The sequence below is a fragment of the Vigna unguiculata genome, chromosome 6 (assembly GCF_037176805.1).
Source record: "Vigna unguiculata cultivar grain cowpea cultivar isolate G323 ecotype 2 chromosome 6, ASM3717680v1, whole genome shotgun sequence".
NCBI classification, from domain to species: Eukaryota; Viridiplantae; Streptophyta; class Magnoliopsida; order Fabales; family Fabaceae; genus Vigna; species Vigna unguiculata.
In genome coordinates this window covers 41,860,822-41,881,764 of record NC_140797.1, presented here as the reverse complement: position 1 = coordinate 41,881,764, position 20,943 = coordinate 41,860,822, and the positions used below count along the sequence as shown (strand labels likewise).

Sequence of the window (20,943 nt, the reverse complement as noted above, 5' to 3'; positions counted from 1 at the left end):
GATTAGATCCTTTTAACATAAAAATAAATGTTTTTTTTTTTAAAAAAGTAGGAAAGAGAAAAACAGGGAAAGTTAACAATGAGTGTTTGAAATCTCCCTTCGCCGACGCGATGAATATCCAGCATGACGATTTGTTCCTATAAATAAAGGCTTCTTATCTGCCAAACTCACCAAAAAACACCGACAAACGCATTACCGGTTAAGGAAAAGAAAAAAAATGAGGGGTTTTCATGGTACAGTGACAGCTCTGTGTTGTGTAGTGGTTGTGCTCGGAGTGTTTCCACTCTCTCTAGATGCACAAGCACAACAACTTGATCCTTCGTTTTACAGAAACACATGTCCCAGGGTTCACTCCATTGTTCGTGAAGTCGTGAGAAACGTTTCGAAGAAGGATCCTCGCATGCTCGCCAGTCTCATTAGACTTCACTTTCATGACTGCTTTGTTCAAGTACATTCATACTTTCTCTCTTTCTTTTTTCCTCCTAAACCTATCTTCTTTTCTCTTTTCTTATTTTCTTATTTTCTCAACCAACCATATAGTTTTTTGCATACTTCTTTTGTTCTTCTACACGTAAGTGTATTTATCAAACACTTTTCATCGGACGTTAAGGTAAGAACATAGATTTTGTGTGTGCACCACCAAACCAAACTGATATGGAAACTAAAAGAATAGCTGAAGATTTGAGATAATATCTTTTACCTTCTGGCAGCCTCCATTCACCACTCCTTATTTTAAGTATACAATAATGCCATGCACCAATTTTCTTTCATTTATGGCAGTACGAATGGTCCCAGGCACCGGTGAACCCCATTAATTCTAACCCCCCTCTTTCTCCATTATAACTCTATCATTCTTCTTAACTATACTATGGTTGATTCGCATCCACGTATGCTGTTATATTATATATAAAAATATAAGTATGATGAAAAATACTATGTAATAAAAAAATTAAACAAAGTTAATAGTTTCCAAAAATATATCTTTCCTCACAAGTTATTATTATAAGAATAGCATTTTTACTGCATATTATTTTGACCTCTCGGTCGATCATTTTCCTTTATGTAAAAGTTTTGACGTACATTTTTTCTATTATGAGAACATTTTTTCTTACTCCAACCACTAAAAAATCTGATGAACGCAGGGGTGTGATGCCTCGGTTTTACTGAACAACACTGCTACAATAGTGAGTGAGCAGCAAGCTCTGCCGAACAACAACTCATTAAGAGGTTTGGATGTGGTGAATGATATCAAGACAGCAGTGGAAAATGCTTGCCCCGGCGTGGTTTCTTGTGCAGACATTCTTACTCTTGCATCTGAAATTTCTTCAGTTCTGGTATATATATATATACACATAAATGCTGTTTCCAATTTATTTTACTTCTGTTTCAGTATCAAATTATCAAATATTTAATCTTGTCACTTGTGTACAACAAAACATGATTTCTTAATCAGTAGCCTGTAAATCATAATTATGCAGAGATGTATGAGAAAAGCGTATTTATAATATGTTGATGATGATTAAGAACAGTTTTTACTTTATATATATATAGGGAGGTGGTCCTGACTGGAAAGTTCCGTTGGGAAGAAGAGATAGTTTAACAGCAAACCGAACACTTGCCAATGAAAACCTTCCAGCTCCTTTCTTCAACCTAACCCGACTCAAAGATGCATTTAGAAAACAAGGCCTTGACACTACTGATCTGGTTGCACTCTCAGGTAATGAAATTTGAAACAATGGGAAATTCACCATCTTCTTCTGAGAGAGACAACAGATGATGAATTTGTAATATATACACATGATGTCATTGCAGGTGCTCATACATTTGGCAGAGCTCACTGTTCGTTCATTCTTGACCGATTGTACAACTTCAGTGGTACTGGGAGACCCGACCCAACTCTGGACACAACTTATTTGCAACAATTGCGGTCACAGTGCCCCCAAGGTGGACCGAACAACCTTGTAAATTTTGACCCGACAACTCCTGATACAATCGACAAGGCCTACTACTCTAATCTTGTGGTTAAAAAGGGTTTGCTTCAGAGTGATCAAGAGTTGTTCTCGACGCCCGGCGCTGATACCATTCCCATTGTCACCAGGTTCAATAGCGATCAAAAGGTTTTCTTTGACGCGTTTGAGGCTTCAATGATTAAGATGGGTAACATTGGTGTGCTCACTGGGAAGCAAGGAGAAATCAGAAAGCATTGTAATTTTGTTAACACGAAATCTGTCGAACTTGATACTGTGGTCTCTGGGGAATCTTCTGAAGACGGTTTGGTTAGCTCTTTCTAAATGAATTAGGATCACTATATTCTACACTTGGAATGGAGTGATTTGAAGCCACCAATAAACAAGTTTTTACCCATGTTATGTGATGTGTTACATGTTTGAATCGTGTTTTAATTTTAGTTCTGGAAAGAGATCCTGAAGAAGCTAAAATATGATAGAAGTTGAACAAATCATTTAAAATCTAATTGACCACTGTTTGTATTTATTCGCTTATGCTTTTTCCAACTGGCCAATGAATCAACTTGTCATTTGAAGAATGATAGTTTAAATGAAAACTTCATAAGAGGACCACTCTTGTTCTTACACAAACGAAATGATAGATTTATGGTTTGGGGTTTTCTCGAAAAAAAAAGAAAACTATTTCACGTTCAATTCAGATTATTTTCTACCATTCATTTCACATGTTTTAAACATCCAAATTCACATCCTTTTTTCACACTTTCTTTCTCAACTTCTTATGTTTGTAATTGAACAAAACAAGCCTTTTTCATGGTAGTAAGGCAGAAGGGGTGATTGAAAAAATTGAAAAATATGTGTCATGTAGCAACAAAACAATATGGCGTGAAGCTTTGTTACCCACCCGTTTTAGACAAAGACAACAAGCTTTTAAAATGTTCAAAATACAATTATTAAGCAAAAAGAAAATATCACATTGATGATGTGTGATCTCCAACTCTTATATTTATATATTCATTACATCACACGTTAATAATTAATTCGATAGCGATTTAAATAACATATAATAGTATACAGCAAATAATAAATTTTATTTTTATGACTCTGATACAACAAAATCAAATTATAAATTAAAAGTACAACCTGTATTTTATAAATTAATATTGGACATGAGTAATAAATCGTTGAATTTATATTAATAATAAAGAAGTGACCCAAAAAAATAAACATGTCATTATTTTAAATTCATTGAGATAATATTGTGTTCGAGTTGATTGTAGCAACTTATTATTTGTTTTGGAATTTGAAATTATGTTGTAATTTTATTATTAAAAGTATTTAAAATGTTTTCCACTTAGTGGAAGTAACGAAACAAGAATCTTCTATTATGTTACTATTATAAGCCGCCGAAATGATCCAAAATTATTGTAATCCAATAAATTATTTCGATCTTTAGAGTAGGATTAAAAGTAAGCAGTAATAAGAGTGTGTTCAAAAGTAAAAGAGGAGGTGAATAAACAAATAATGGAAGAGGAGACCAAGAAAAGTGAAAAAGTTCATGAAAGAAAAAATGGAAATGAACGGGTGAAAAAAAAATCGGAAAGTCCATACACAGCCCATAACTGGCCAAACACTATTAGATCTTGGCTTAATTTAATGCAACACTGATGTATGTTAATTCATAATTATAAACTAAATTTGATGCCATACTCCCTCATTCCACCAAGCCATATGTTACTATAAATATAGTAAATGTCAAGATAAGATACTTTTTTTATTTTTCAAACAAATTCTCCTTCTGTCACTTAAGCACCAGCATGTCATGTAATAAATACTCCCTGCTTTTTAAGTATGATTTAATTTTTTTTTAAATAATGAATATTTATAACTTTAATATTTTTTATTAAAAAGTTTTACCCTTTATATATATAACAATACATAAAAGAGATTTCTCTTTTTGTGTCCACATTTCAAAATATCTGTTTTATCCTTTAAATATAATAATTTATTAATTTTTAAAAAATTGACCGTTACTTTTACAAGATTTTTATAAATTTGGATGTCTCTACTTCTTCTCTTCGTCTTTGTTTATTAATGGTTATTCTTTCATTTGTTATCATATATATTTCACTTCATTTTTAATAAATATAATTTTAATTTATATATTAACTTAATAACATTACAATATTATCATCTATGACACGCATATTTAAAAAATGCATACACACATGCGTGATAGCGCATGTGTTTACGCTAGTGTATATATATATATATATATATATATATATATATATATATATATATATATATATATATATATATGAATATAAATTTCATTGGACGGTGCGGGTCCACGCATGACACACCATGTGCACTAGTTTAAGGAAGATGGAATACATGTTTTTTAATGTATATTTTTCTACACAATTTTTTTTTTAACTTGTATTAGTTATTTATACTTAATAAATTAATGAAACTCCGTAAGTTTTAGCTTACACAAAATAGCATTAAGTAAAAGATCGTAACCAATGAGATATTAACATTCACTATCTTTTAAATGAAAAAAGTAATAAAAAAGGACATCTTATTTTATAAATAATTTGAGGTGAAAGAAAAATAAAAAATAAAATACAGAGAAAAGGATACATTTACAATGTAACAAGAGAAAGAAAGGCAAAAGAAAATAAACTGCTGAAAATGGAATATAACGAAAAAAATGAGATAAAATATTATTTAGTCCTTTAAAATTTTATAATTAATTTTGAGTTTCTCTAAAGAATTTGTTTATTCTTCCTTTAATTTTGAAAAATATAATTTTTTATCTTTCAAATAAAGCCTAAATAATTGTTTTTTATTTGTCTATAAAACATTTATCAAATATTTCAAAGACAAAAAAATGTATTTTTAAAATTAAAGACATTACTTAAAAATCTCCGACCACACCTACTTCTTTCTCCAATTTCATGAAGATGTGGATTAAGACTACCCCATCAAACAACTATTAAATATATTAGAAAAATACCATAAAGGTCTCTTACAAATTAAAATCAAGAAATATAAGATAAATAAAATAAAAAATATAATTAAAAATAAAAGTATTTTGTCTTATCCTACTCTATTTTTTAAAATTTCATATATTACTTATTTTCTTAATCTTCCTCTATATACCCGTTACATAGTAAAACTGTGGTATGTTTTCACCACATGCCTGATTTATGTTTTTTTTAAAGCACACACCTGAAGACTTCCAATCGAGTTGCGATGATACCGATTAATTTTACTGTAGTGAATTGTTTTGAATTGCTCATTCGAATTGAGTTCTTTTCAAGTGTGACTAATATTCAGAACATAAAGTAATCGGTATGAGTTTTTAAGGTTCAACAATGGTACAAAATATTAAATAAATAACTTTTCCATAAGGGAAAAAAACAATTTGCGTCATATCTTAAAAGATACCAAATTTGGTTCACATTAAGGCAAAGTCATGCATTGCAATAATGGATGACCTAGTTTGTGAAGTTAAGAATAAATTAAGATTCATAACCTTACGATAGGTGGTGAAGTGTTCGGTTTTCTTTGTAGACATTTGTCATTCACCATTAACTCTTTTGAGTGCTCCCAAAAACTCTTATGCACATATTCAAAATGCAGATTTAGTTTAACTACACGAAAGAGACATATAATAATAATGCCATTTTTTCTAACTAATTTATCCATGTTCTAAAACGGTACACACACGCTAAGTCTATGAAGTTGAGTGTGCAACAATTAATAAGGAATGTCAATTTTAGATGGTTGTTGCTCTTTTGTCAAAACATGTTTCAAATTTCGTTCTTGAAGTGACATCTTATTCATACTATTTTTACTTTATTTTATAGATTATTGAATTGGAGGAGGTACTATGCTTCACGGGTCAATGGCCAAATCTTATGTTATCTTGGTTTAACTATATCCATATGTGTAAAACACACGCATACTTTACTTTATAAATAGTTATCCACAAATGTTATAAGATTTCATCTTAAATTGATTTGATTTTGCCGGAAGATAAATAAAATATGACTAAGAAATATTTCTATAAAAAATTGAAATTGAGTAGTTAAATATTGCGTGGTGTAATTAGAAGTAGAGATTTTTTATTTAAAGTATATTTTTGTTCAAACTGAATTTGACAAAAATATAAAAAAAGAAAACATCAACGTCACATTGTCCACGTATACTTGGTTTAGTCTAAAAAAATTGAGTAAGAAATTAGGAAGCAAACACTAAAAGTCTATATCATATATTAGATCGTAACGGAAAGGTTTGAAAAAATGTGATAAATGATTATACATTTATGTTAGGATTATGTCATATGTTTCTAGATATTGTTGTCTATAATTGAAGTTAATGCATGTGTGTGTCTGCGTCAACCAAAGCACGTTCTCACCACACTATCTTCTTTCTTGGTGCAAAAAATGAGCAACAAGACAAACTAAAGCAGACAAAAGTAGGTTTCCTTTCTTCGACACTTGGGTTCTTTCGTATTCCATATTCCAACCACGTAACTTGTCTAAAATATATGTCTCCCTTTCTTTTCATAATCTTGTCGGTTTAATATTGCATATATTAATATCTATATTAATTATGATCATCTTCCACAGAAGTATACCTAAAAGATTGATTAATACTAAACCTCCAACATAAATGCCTTATAATATCAATGCTGCTTATACAAGTACTGTTTGCTTGTTGTATAAACAACGTTGCTAAAAAAAAATTGGACAAGAGAATATCAGATGAAATAAATTATTGAAATTAGAGAAAAAAAATTGAAACTCGTAATACAACCGAGACAATATAACTCAGATGTAAAAGAATCACGAAAAAGTAAAGTAATAGTATGATCACAAAATAAATAAATAAATAAATAAAATCGATTAAACAATCCTTCATAACAACTTTATCATTTGTCTTATATATACGCTATCTTGCTGTATGTATTCTTTGTCCATACCGTCACGAGATACTGCCCTCCCATAGTTAAGAAAATCTTTAAATTAAAAAGAAATTATATATATATATATATATATATATATATATATATATATATATATATATATATATATTTTTATAATAAGACAGAATATAACTATTATATCTATCTTGATTTTAATTTATTTTCTAAGACACATATTGTTTGGAAATTTATTTTAAAAAATTGTTTTTCTCTTATATTATATACTTGTATAATTTATGAGGCCAAACAATTTATCCACAGATTCATCTTTAATGAAAATATATGTCAATAATTTAAATTATAAAATCTTTCGATAAAATTTGTTAGTAAATTTAAAATATATTTATTTTTGTCCATCAAAACTTGTCAATAAATACAAAAAATTGTTGTAATGATATTTTGTTAGTTTAATTGTTTATTTCGTCACTGCATAGACATTGGCTTAATAATCCTATAGTATACTTATTTTCTTCTTTAGTATTTTAGCTATTTTTTGAATTAGGTACACGAAAAGAAAAAATTTAAAAATATGTAAAATAATTTATAGATATAATTTTTAAATCACTTATGTACTATACTAGGCGGTTGGGGTCGGTATGATCAACCACTCGGTTCCAATTGTGAACTTATAGTCTCAGTATCAATAGAATAATTGGTTAGCTATACAAAAAATCATGCATACATAGTGGTTCAGGCAGCATACAACCAAAAAGCCGACTACTACTCATAACTTAAGAAATAATTGTTAAACTCCCAAGATCAAGTCACATGTCTCGCACTGGACCCTAGCCCAGCCCTTACAGACACATAAGAGGTCCACTAAGCCCAATAAAGGCTCAGCCCCAAAATAAGCTAAATTGTGATTAATATTATATAAATATAGGTGGACTCCAACAATTAAATGTATGCAAATCATTAATTCACTAATCTGCAATTTAACTTTTGAAAGCGTTTTTACTGACTTGATTGTCGGAGTCTTTTTCAGAGGTAATCTCCAAAATATCTGATCCGCCTACATTGCAAGGACATACCCCAACCGAGGAGTGGAAAAATATTCATCCCAAAGAGTTAAGAATTGGATAAAATTTAATTTGGGCTTCCTAATATTTTATTATTATTTTCGCAGAAACAATTTATTTCAAAAATTGTTAATTCTATTAACTCATATATTGAAATTAAATCTAAATGTTTAATTGTAAAAGTGAATTTAAATATGAATTACAGTTTTTATATACTTTAGATGATTTTAATTCCAAAACATGTATTAATAATAATAATATGCTTAAAATGATTAAATAAAATTTAGTCTACTTAATTAGTTTCTGAACTATTGAAAATTTTTAAATAAGCTTTTGAACTAAAAAATAATTAAGTCTTACTCACATGACTATTTTGTTGCAGGTTTAGAATTTTTTAAACCTCAACAACTATCATGGCATAATGATTTGAAGGCTCCATAACTTTTAGTGGCCTAAATCAAAATAATAATTTGAAGATTTAATTTCAAATTTCTAAGATGCACGGATATTTGAATAATTTAATCTTAAATGAAAGGTTCCAGAATTGTGTCTGTCACCTAAATCACGTGACTTTGCCTGTGTGATGTAATGCATTTGTCTTCTTCCTCTAAAACCAAACAAATTTCAAACAACCATAAGAAGAAATCGATGCTAATAAAACATACTACAAGACATCACAAACTCCAATTAACCTAAGTTACACGTGTTTTGTCTTTTTCATCTTTTATTTGCATTTTTTATCTTTTTCTTTTCTATAATTAATTTAAAAAATGTTTTCTAACCTACTAAGAGAGTTAATGGATGAATGATTCAATGACAGATATACTTTATTTAACAATTTCATATATCGAATTTAAATCTTACGATAAAAAATATATGATTAAAAGCATATTAAATATTGTGATTATTTATATAAATTAATTATTTGATAAATTCAATAAATAGTTTCAATTAATAAAACTAACTATAATTTTCTGAAGAAGTTATTTTTGCTTCCAAAGAGTGACATTTTGAAACATACCATGGACAAAAAATGTCTCTTTTGTTTTATTGAAATGTATAACTTTTGCAAATAATGGACAGAACACGACCCAAAAGGAAGGCGTTGAAAATTAAAAAACAAAAAAAAAAAAGTCAATAAACAATGTTCCATCTCATCTGCTTTTATATGCAACAAAAAAGAAAATATCCTCCTTTTTATCTTGACTTTAACGTGTAAGGTAAACTTAAAAAAAATAAAAATAAAATGTTTGATTAGAGAAATAATTACTAGAGCATAATAATTTAAAAAATTGAATATCTGTGCACATATTATTATCATCATTATTATTTAATCCATACCTATAATTGTGTTTTATTCTCTAAAAATTACCTCTAATTTCATTAACAAAAATGGCTATATTTTTTTATTTTACTATATATATATATATATATATATATATATATATATATATATATATATATATATATATATATATATATATATATATATAACTTTAGTTGAATACAATGCTTTCTTCTATTTTGAACTTTCTATGTAATCATAAAAATTAACGAGCATTTCTCAATTTAATCATAAATTTTTAGCTGTTATTGTATTATTTTACTGAAAAATATTATTTACTAAAGATCTTCGAATTTAACAAAATGAAATTATTTGTTAATATTTCTAATTTCTTAATAACTAATTTAAAGATTGAAAAGTTGATTATTTTAAAATGGTAAGGATAATGTTTTGGTATAATCACGTAGCACAGATGTACATTTTTTTTCCTTCTAAACTATAAAGTAAATATAAATTAACAATTTTAAACTGAAAAAAAATATGTAACTATCTTTTCAAACTAGTATAATAGTTTTTATAAAATAAAAATATCAGATAAATTATATTTTTTATTTTCATTTGATATTTTGATGAATAATTCATTTTACTTTCTTATTATTTTCCCTGTAAATGTTTTGATGAGAAAAAATGTGTTATCATGAAGAACACTAACATCTTTATCTTTGTAGAATTACTTTATTAATAGATAAATAAGATAAAAACAATCTACAAAGGAATACAGCGCAAAAACTCCAATAATGGACAAAATTAAAAAATAAAACTATGTGAATGTTTGTATAATGAATAAACAAATCTCTCATGCGTTCTTGCCCAATTACATCCATATTCTCGAAAGCAAAAATTTTAACCAAAACCTCACAACACTTAGAAGAAGAAGAGACACTAGAGTAAACTTAAAATATTTCTTATCTTTCATTAATTTCCGTAGTCACCCTAAAAGGAAAGATAGAAATAGACCAATATGACCTTGATTACGGAACCATGAATAATGGGCCACATGTCCAAACTATCATAATAGAAATTAAAATATGTGAACCATTTTCTTTTAAATCAAATCTTTCGACCATTGAAGTTTCTTGTTTTTTCTTTTGGCTTAGTGTTATTTTGTATTATATCAACACTATACTATAAGAATATGAGAAAATAAAAAATGTCAAATTCAAGTTTAAAGGGTTTCTTACTTGAAACATTTAAAAATTATGAACTTTGAGTATATTATCTAACCACTATCATCCACACTATTATTTATCTTAAGTAATGTAGAACTTTTTAAGATATTCACTCACTCAACGATCTTCACCATGATTAAAATGAAAACATCTTCATTTTTATTTTCAATTTTTATTCCAACAATCGAATTCTACTATAAAAAGGATCTTAACTTGGAATTAAATCATCTCAAAAAATTCCTTTTCATTTCAGACCTGCATCAGTGGTACCAACGTTCATATATAAATACCACACATCCTCTATCAATATTAATCAATATGCATTAATATTAACCCATCTCAATATAATCACCGCACACCCGTGCATTCAATAATAAATATTTATGCATAAAAATATATTTTCACATTTTCGATACCAACTATAAATGGATCTATGAAAAGTTCTTATTTATTAATGACATATATAAACATCAACACTGTGTAAAGCGAAGTTCATATATTTGGGAAACAGTTTGTAAAAGTTTAGTAAAAATTAAACTTCACCACATGCACACGTAATCTCCAGATCTTTCGTGTCACTTTACAGGTTTAATCTGAAGTGGTATGATTGAAAATTATTTGAATGACTGAAGAACGAAATGCAGGGACATTACATTGATTAAAAGGCCATATGTATCAGTATAAATAGACGTTATAGCCAACAGGTTCAACACTAATAAGTAGCAGAAATAATAGAGAACTGAGAACCCTTGGTATGGAAGCAACCCTTTTATGTTGTGTTCTGGTTGTGCTTGGAGCTTTTCCATTCTCTTCTGATGCACAACTTGACCGTTCCTCTCTGCATTCTATCGTACGAGGCATCATTACAAATGTTTCTAAATCAGACCCCAGAATGCTTGCTAGTCTCATAAGGCTCCACTTTCATGACTGCTTCGTTCAAGTATGTTTCATTCGAAATGAAAATCCAGATTCTTTTAAGTTCTACGTCGATATCTCTCACGTCGATAAGAGATAAGGCTAATTCACAATATATAAATAGGGTACAAAGCTCAACTTACAAGCTGGTTTTGTAGAGTTGAGTTAGATTCAAAATCCACTTCTAACGTGATATCAAAGTTAGGTTTAATATCCCGCTCAAAGTTTATATATACATTAAAACATGGTATTTATCCCATGCATGCAGGGGTGTGACGCATCAATTTTTGTTGAACAACACAGACACGATATATATATTTCACACTTCAGAAAATTTATACCACTAGTTAAAATAAATGATAGCACATTTTCACCCTTTGTTTTCAGGTGCTCATACATTTGGTCGAGCTCATTGCAGTACATTTGTTGACAGATTATACAATTTCAGCAACACTGGAACCCTGATCCAACTCTCAACACAAACTTATTTTCAAACACTTCGTGCAATATGCCCCAATGGTGGAGCTGCCACTAACCTCACCAATTTTGACCAAACTACACCTGACACATTTGACAAAAACTACTATACTCCAATCTTCAGGTTCAGAAGGGCTTGCTTCAGAGTGATCAAGAGCTGTTTTCCACGACTGGTGCTGACACCATTGACATTGTGAACAGGTTCAGTGGCAACCAAACTCTTTTCTTTGAGAGTTTCGAGTCTGCAATGATAGAAATAGGTAACATTGGAGTGCTAACGGGATCTCAAGGAGAGATTAGAAAACAATGCAATTTTGTTAATGGGAACTCTGCTGCATTGGCTACTTTGGCCACCAAAGAATCACCGGAAGATGGCTTAGCTAGCTCAATCTAAATAAACTATCAAAACCAAAACTATAGTTTGAAAAAAAATGCAGAGATATTAAATAAAGAGTTCAATAGTCACATGCAAGGCTTGTCCCTGTGGTGTGGATCTTGTTGGTGTACTTTTTGTGCATTATGGTCACCTGTCACTGTATTTGCTATGTTGTTTCCTATGTTACGAGAATCTATAGTCATATTATGGTGATCAACATGTGAGGGTTCTTCATATTTGGTACCCTTCTTTGTATTATTATCTATCAATGAAGCTGGGTTAAAAATACCATAATACTTTTACAACAAAAGAGGGAAGTTACCATAATATCTTGATATGCACCTGGTATGGTCGTAAAACTCGATTTTTTTTTAACACACAATTGGGATATTGTGATATTTAACTTTTGTGTTATTTATTATAATTCCTTAAATTAAGATGATGATGTTATATGTGACATTAATTGTCCCGTAACAGTGACATTAATTATGTCGTGACAGAGTTAAGGTAGACTGAATCATAATTCAAGTATGAGATTCTTTGGGAGACAATTGTTGAGAAGGTGATTGTTACATGTTGCATCAATTGTCTCATGTGACAAAGTCCAAGTGCACTGAGTTACAATCAAATCGTGATGTTTTTTCTCTTACTCTTAAGTAAAAAAGATTTGCATTCTTATTAAAGACTATAGCTTTTGACTTATAATTTTTGACCTAGTGGTAAACATGTGGTCTTAATAACAACTGAGACATTATTAGTTGGAATGAAATTATAAAATTGTATATGTTTCTTATATTTCATTCTCATCCAATAATATAATATTTGTATTTATCTTATCTGTATCTTTAATAACAACTTGTAATGCTATTATTTTCATGTTAGGTTATGATTATATAATTTTGTTGAATATATGTTGATTAAACATATTGTTGAATCTTTTAGTGTAGGATCAACTCAATGGGGACCCGTCTTAAAAGAACTATTGAAATGGGTTAAATATTAAATCTAATTTTGAAAACTGATTCACTAACAATTAAATTCTTGAAAATTTCATTATCAGAATAATGTTTTGGAATTTGTTGTTTGGGATATGTGAACATATCCTACAGACAATCATCTACTTTATATATAAAGGTGGACTGGTCGAGATAAATCTAAGAACATGTACACAATGAATTAAAATATTTTATGGGCTTTAATCAAATGTTATGGGCCTGGCCCAATTATATTTTCTATATCCCTTGACTCAGTCCTAATTGAATACAGGTATATGAACTTAATGATCAAATTTAAAATTAATATGAATTACAATTTTGTTTGAATAATTTACGAAGAGAGGTGCTAGCAACATATATTCTCACCAATATATTCTCTATCTTCATGTTAAAACTTATCGAAAATTATGAAACCGTAAGTAAGATTCATTAACTAAGAATTAGAACTTGTATAATTTTATGAGTTTTAATAAATTTAAGGTAATAGTAGACAATATATTATGAATAGAGAGCTAAATAATGTATTAATTATAAATAATAAAAAAAAACAAAGAGAGAGAAAGATGAATGTGTGGCTTTGGATACCCCTATGATTCCACAACTTTCAAAAGTGGGACAAATCACAATGAAACTCATCCTTAGTTTTTTTTTTTTTTTTTTTATGAATATTCCTCCATAATTATGAGTAAGATCTCTTTTAATTCAAATGTACTTGAATCTACTCTTATGTGGTATCTACGTTATTATTTATTCTATTAATGGTTACTTATTATTGTTCCGTAATATATAATTTGTGTCTTGTAGCGTGTGGTTGTAAATGTTATTTCATACCAAAGGAATCACAATGATGAAAATTATGTGTTCTACTTTCTCGCCAAACGTCACCAATTTCGGAGGACAAACGAGACCCACAAAACTGGGCTTCTTTCATTTACCACCACTCCACCAGAACACGATTATTAAATTAATATACACTTATAAAAAAAATAAACAAGTTAAATAAACTACCAAAAACATTATATTATATATTTTATGAATGTGAATGAATACTTTCTTAAGTAAAAATATTTATTTTAATCATAGATACTTAACTTTTGTTTGGGTTTCTATAGCATGACATGTTTTCTTCTTTTTTTAACAGGTGATTAAGATAGATTATTAGTTTTGATATTATTATTTTAATTTATTTTATGAAAAAGTTATTAGAGAGTTTCGAGAAAAGAGAGTATATATACTGTTTTCGTATTAAAACATTAATGTAATAAATTTGTAATTTTTTTTATATGTTAATTAGTCAAATTTTTTATTTCTATGGTAAACATTGTAGTTTACATTTAAATTTTTAACGTTGTTCATTGACTATGAGTTTTTTATACATTAAGATACTCTCCTAACTTTTATATGATGACTCTAACTTTTATCGTAAAAAATTCTCTTCTCATTATTTAAAATAATATAGCATCTTAAATAAACATATTATTGGTAAATACTATAAAATAATTGACCATTAAATCCAGTGATTAAAAATTAGAAAAATAAAACTTAAACAATCGAAAAGACTCGAGTATATTAATGTAATAACATATTCATCACTGCATTCAATTTATTAAATAAATAAAAAATACATATTTTTTTTCTAATAACCTCTTCATTAAATTATATTTATATCTATTTAAAGTCTTCCCATCTGCTTTTAGAGAGAACTAGATAAAGTTTCTTTTGCAAAGATTTCTTAAAATAGAAGTTTAATTACTTCTAGTTCTTTAAAAAATTTCCTTCAACTTTGGATATTCTTTATATAGATGGCTCCTATTACAAAAGAGTGTATATATGATACAATAACCATCTTTGTTGTAATGTATAAATTGTAGTTTCTATCAGTTTCCATTTTCAAATGAATTGTAATGTGAAGTGGTCTCAATTAAAAGCAATTAATATTTGATTCTCAAATTCTTAACAAGAGACCCTCTTTAAGTATGTTTTTAGTTGCATTAATAAAGATTACCAAAATTTTAACTCCAATAGAGAATAAATGGTATGAAAACATAGGGTTTTAAATGTGATAGTCAAAATTTGGAAATTTAAGATGGAGAAATTTTACACATCCAATAATGCCAATTCATGAGAGTTGAGATTGTACACGTTACGTAATGAATAAAGTCTAACATAAACGTGGGAAGACATCGGTGCAATGTTAGGAAAATTGAATGTTGTTTGGGACCAATGTCTGAAAAGTACAATTAATAAGAGTATAAATTCACATAATCAACTCTTAAATTATTCGTGTATAATAGTGAAATTTAAGTATAATTCAACTTCATAATTCCGATTTATAAAATGAGATTTATACCTTAGTTATATATTATAAAATTGTCTTATTTTTAGTTAACGTAAAATATTACACAATTAAAAATATCAATTTAAAAAATATCACCTATCAACTATTTAGAGACAAGAAATATGTCAACATATCATCATAGTATTTATTGTTCATACCGACTTTTATTAAGAGTCCTCTATATGATGAAAAAACTGAAAATTTATTTATATAAACATTAATGAGAAATGTATATATATATCAATCATTGCTGAATCTGCTAGGAAGTTACTCTTAAAATTTAAAAAAAAAAAATGTTATTGTTTACTTTAATTTCCTGTGTTTATTTGTTCTAGACCCTCTGAAGCAGTCCAAAAGTATGAACAGGGAGCGTGGAAAATAAACAGAAGAAGTGCATGCACGAAGTCCCAAAGTGTGGTGTGTCCTACCATATGGTACCCCATTAGGGGGTTTATTACTTCGACGTTCCCTCTCAAAACGTGTTTTATGTGCAACCTTCAACTTTTTTTCTTCATTTCATACTAACATTTTTCATAAAGAGTTAAGATCTTTTGTTACTTTCTATTTTTAGCGATAAATAATTTCTTAAACATCAATTTTAACAAGCAGTGACACATTTCCTACATTTGAATAATCCTAAGAAAAAGTTTATAATTTTATCTACGTTTCTACCAACTTTAGAAGCTTCGTACGCGCGGACTTCACTTTTAACTTCAAAAAGCAGAACTTTACCTGTGATTGAATACGATGTATACCCTCTCTCACACCACAAAAGTAAAGATTTCTTCTTCTTTTTTTCTTTTTACTTTCTATAAAAACTTGAATTAAATTTGAATCAAGATAGGTAAAATAAGACACATATTCTCACGAAAAAAAAAAGGTACATAAGCATGTCTTTAATGTTATTAGGAAAGTAATATAAGTTGAAGGATGATGTGATAACTACTCCATCTCGATTAGAATAAATTTGAAATAATTCTATTAGAGATGAATTTAAATTTAACTCATCTGTATAAAATATATTTGTAAAATAAGAAAGACTATCGCTTGTGTAGATAATTTAATCTTATCTAATTAACGTAAATAAAATATCTAACACAGTACCTAAGATCAAAACATTAACATTTTATCCGTGAAACAAAATGTTTGTGAGTAGTCTAATAACAATATTGTAGTGAGTGAGATAATATTTTTAACAAACTTTATTATTATAAACTTTGATACTAGGAAAATAAATTTAAATTATCTTTTACCTTCACTTTTAAGTCACGCCAATCTCCAACAAATATAAAGTATATTGAAAATAATAAAATTAAATATATGGGTTTACAAATAAATTTTTATAAAAAAAAAGTAAATTTTGGTTTTAAGTTTTGTATATATATATATATATATATATATATATATATATATATATATATATATATATATTATAAACTATGGTTTATATTAATTTACAATTTAGTTTTTTTATGTTGAAAAAATATATATTAGAGTCAACATTTTTTATTATTAAACTTTATTGATGATCACGGCTTAATTTGTGAGGCCTGGTGTGAAAACATATTTCGTATCATGTAATTACAAGTTTTTTCCTACGTTATTATTCTTTTTATTTAACTCATAAAATTAATTGCTAAGAAATAAAATTTTCATGCATGGCATACATAGTGTTTCAATTAATACGGGCATTCATTATTTAACTTCCAATCTATTTACATATCCTAATGCATTTGTATATGATGAGGCCATGCATTTCTGACGAAACCATTATTTTTCACAGGGTGAGTTCAAATGTTCCTTTATTCTTAATGCAACCAAAGAGTGATTATTAGCGTTTTATGTTACATACACTAATAGTCCTTAAATTTAATCAAATTTTACTTACTTGTCCATTATTAATATACAAAGATTTTTCTCATGTATGATAATGTGAGAAAAATAATGTTCCTTTTTTAACACACCACCAAGATAAACTTTTTTTCTAATATCACCAAGATACGATAAACACAACATGAATAAGATACAAATACTAGTTCACTCACATATGAAGATGATCAACTTTTGATTCTAGTATCATTCGGTCTTTTGAAAACTTATTACCTAAAAGATATAATATCGTTAAAATTTAAATGTAAGTCTAAGTTTCTCATCGAATAGAAATGAGAGAGTAGAACATTATATAAGGACGAAGATCAATAAATTTATTATCTCAAGTTATTGGGTTAAGAGTGCTGTCAATACCTTATGTAGTTGAACTCATGTCTCATTGGTATTATATCGAAAGTCTAGCAAAGGTTTCAAGTTAAAAAAAATTTAACGTGGTTACATTTCTACTTAGCATTTTAAAAGAAAAAGTACATGGTGTCTGGAAAAGCAAGTGCAATGTTCTTATTTCATGTTCCTCGTTGGTGGTTTAGATTTTATTTAGTATCCAATATAATCTTATTCGATCTATTCAAGATTACAATAAGTTATAAAACTTTCATTTTTGACATTTAACCCATGAAATGTATTCAAAACTTAAACCCCGGTCTTGGTTCTTAATTTAATTTTTTTAATTATATTATTCATACCAAATAGTATCTATCAATTTTGTAGATATGCAATCTCTATCTACAAATCAGACTCATCAATCTTAGAGGTGTCATTCTTTGAATTGCGTTTTTTTCATTCACATGCTTAAAACCCTGTTAAAAGACGATCTATAAATAGAAGCACCTGATCTGCATGTTCTTGCAACAACAACAACAACAACACGCTCATAAATTTGAAACATCAGAAAGACAAAATGAATTCCCTTGGTCTCACTACTACTTTATGTTGTGTTCTGGTCGTGCTTGGAACACTACACTGCTTCTCGTGTGAACAACTAGATCCTTTGTTTTACAACACCACATGTCCAAATGTGTCTTCAATTGTAACAGATGTGCTCACAAATGTTTCCCAATCTGATCCTCGCATGCTTGCAAGTCTCATCAGACTCCACTTTCACGACTGTTTTGTTCAAGTAAACTATATTCTTCTTCATCTCGTTGCCACATTTCCTTTCATCTTAGTACAAAATCTTAATTTTGTTACAGTAAGTGAATTATAAATATATATTTAATATGACTAACAGGGGTGTGATGCATCGGTTCTTTTGAACGACACTGATACGATCGTGAGTGAACAAAGTGCAGCGCCAAATAACAACAGCTTAAGAGGTTTGGATGTTGTGAATCAAATCAAGACAGCAGTGGAAAATCATTGTCCTGGGGCTGTCTCCTGTGCTGATATTCTTGCCCTTGCAGCTGAGAGATCTTCTCATCTGGTATCTGCATAATCATTTCATCTCAAACTTTGTTAATTATTTACTATATAATGTTTAATTCTAAACAATTTTTGTTCAACTTTTGATATTCTGCAGGCTAAAGGTCCTTCTTGGGAAGTTCCATTAGGAAGAAGGGATAGTTTGACAGCAAATCGAACCCTTGCTAATCTAAACCTTCCTGGTCCTAATTTTACACTTGATCAACTTAATTCCTCATTTGCTAAGCAGAACCTCACTGTCACTGATTTAGTTGCACTTTCAGGTACGAATGTTTATGAAATGGTTGTGTATGTAATGTGGTTTACAGTGTGAAAATACACTAAAGCTATTTATGATTGAAAAAATTTGATTTTTAGGTGCCCATACAATCGGTAAGGCTCAATGCAGATTTTTTGTGAATCGATTATACAATTTTAGCGGTGGGAACCCAGATCCTATTCTCAACACCACTCTCTTAGAATCATTGCGAGCAATATGTCCCAATGGTGGAGTTGGAACAAATCTCACCAATTTGGACTTAACTACTCCTGAAACATTCGATTCCAAGTACTATTCCAATCTTCAACTTCAAAATGGCCTGCTTCGGAGTGATCAAGAGCTGTTTAGCACGACTGATGCAGACACTGTTCCTATTGTCAACAGCTACATTAACAATGAAACTCTTTTCTTTGAAGATTTCATAGCGTCGATGATAAAAATGGCCAACATTGGAGTGTTGACAGGATCAGAGGGAGAAATTCGAACGCAGTGCAATTTTGTGAATACAAATTCTTCTGCATTTGATATCTTTACCATCCAACAATCAAAAGAAGAAATGGTTAGCTCAATCTAAATAAACGGAGAAAGATTAGGGTGGAAAATGTAGTGATTAAAGGTATAATAAATAGTTTTATGTGTATGCGGCTTGTGGTGAACCATTCACGTTGTACTTTGTATTCTACTGAAGCTCTGTATCAGAACAAGCTTCTACCTTCAGTCTTTTGTTGAAGAAAATAAATAGCACTTTTTTCGTCTTAATTATAAAAAGAAAATACAGTATCACTTTCAAGTGTATTAATCGTTGTTTTTTTTTTATTTTAAATTGTAAATTATTATATTTAATTTTAAGATAAAATGTGTTTGTACTCTTTGGTTCTCATATTTTAAAAAAATTAATGAAGTTCTTTTAATATAATTATATAAACATTTTTTATGTATATAATGTATTTTATGTTAATATTTAAATTGTTTAACACATTTGACATGTGTTTCAATATCAATTCAAAAAACACAATTGATACCTAAAATGAAAATTAACATAATATAAATTTTACAAAAATTCATAATTAATTTTGATCTAATAATCATTAATATAATTTTACTTTATTTACAGAAAAAAAATGGTCACAAGTATCTAATTTTTTTTTAATATTTTATTTGATGCATTAATAAAAAGTAAAAAAATAATATAACAATTATACTTTAATATTGTTAAAAATTAAAATATAATTTAAATTAACAAAAAATAATGTTAAATATTTAAAAAATTTAAAAAATTAAATAATAAAATAATCATATTTTAATGTTATTAAAAATATCAAAGAGTTTTTTTTTCTTTTCAAAAATTAAAGATAATACCTTTTAAACCGTTTTAAATGTTTACGCTTTTTGTGTTTCAGTTATATATTTTTTTACCTTTTAATAGACACTTTAGAAATTTCAAAGTAATTATTTTATATAAAAAATATATGACATCAAAATTTTAAAGAATATTTTTGTTTTTATAAAATTTATTAAGTAAATTTATAATATAATTAATTAACATAGTTAATTAGTTAAGTTTTCATGTAAAATAATGAACGAAAGACTATTAATTATATTTCAACAATTACTCTTAAAACACTATTAGCATTCTCAAAAAATATATATTGATTCATTTATTTAAAATTTAAGATTAGAATATAATAAATTTCCATACGGAAATAAATTTAATTCTTAGTTTTACAATTATCTTTTAAATAAATTTAATTAAAATTAAGATTTTATTTATAGAT

At 28.0% G+C, this 20,943-nt stretch overlaps 1 protein-coding gene and 2 pseudogenes across 2 annotated transcripts; all 3 read left to right on the top strand.

Moving 5' to 3' along the window:
* Window positions 1-133: 133 nt before the first annotated feature.
* On the top strand, window positions 134-2,369 carry LOC114188722 (peroxidase E5-like). The gene is made up of 4 exons (XM_028077350.2): window positions 134-448; window positions 1,143-1,334; window positions 1,552-1,717; window positions 1,813-2,369. The coding sequence occupies exons 1-4, from the start codon at window positions 218-220 to the stop codon at window positions 2,289-2,291; spliced, it is 1,068 nt and encodes a 355-aa protein (XP_027933151.1). The 5' UTR covers window positions 134-217; the 3' UTR covers window positions 2,292-2,369.
* Window positions 2,370-11,250: 8,881 nt separating this feature from the next.
* On the top strand, window positions 11,251-12,435 carry LOC114188568 (peroxidase 15 pseudogene; annotated as a pseudogene).
* A 5,891-nt stretch (window positions 12,436-18,326) lies between these two features.
* On the top strand, window positions 18,327-19,927 carry LOC114187386 (peroxidase A2-like; annotated as a pseudogene). Its single transcript, XR_014995532.1, has 4 exons — window positions 18,327-18,607; window positions 18,719-18,910; window positions 19,007-19,172; window positions 19,267-19,927. The product of XR_014995532.1 is annotated as a peroxidase A2-like (transcript).
* Window positions 19,928-20,943: the final 1,016 nt, after the last annotated feature.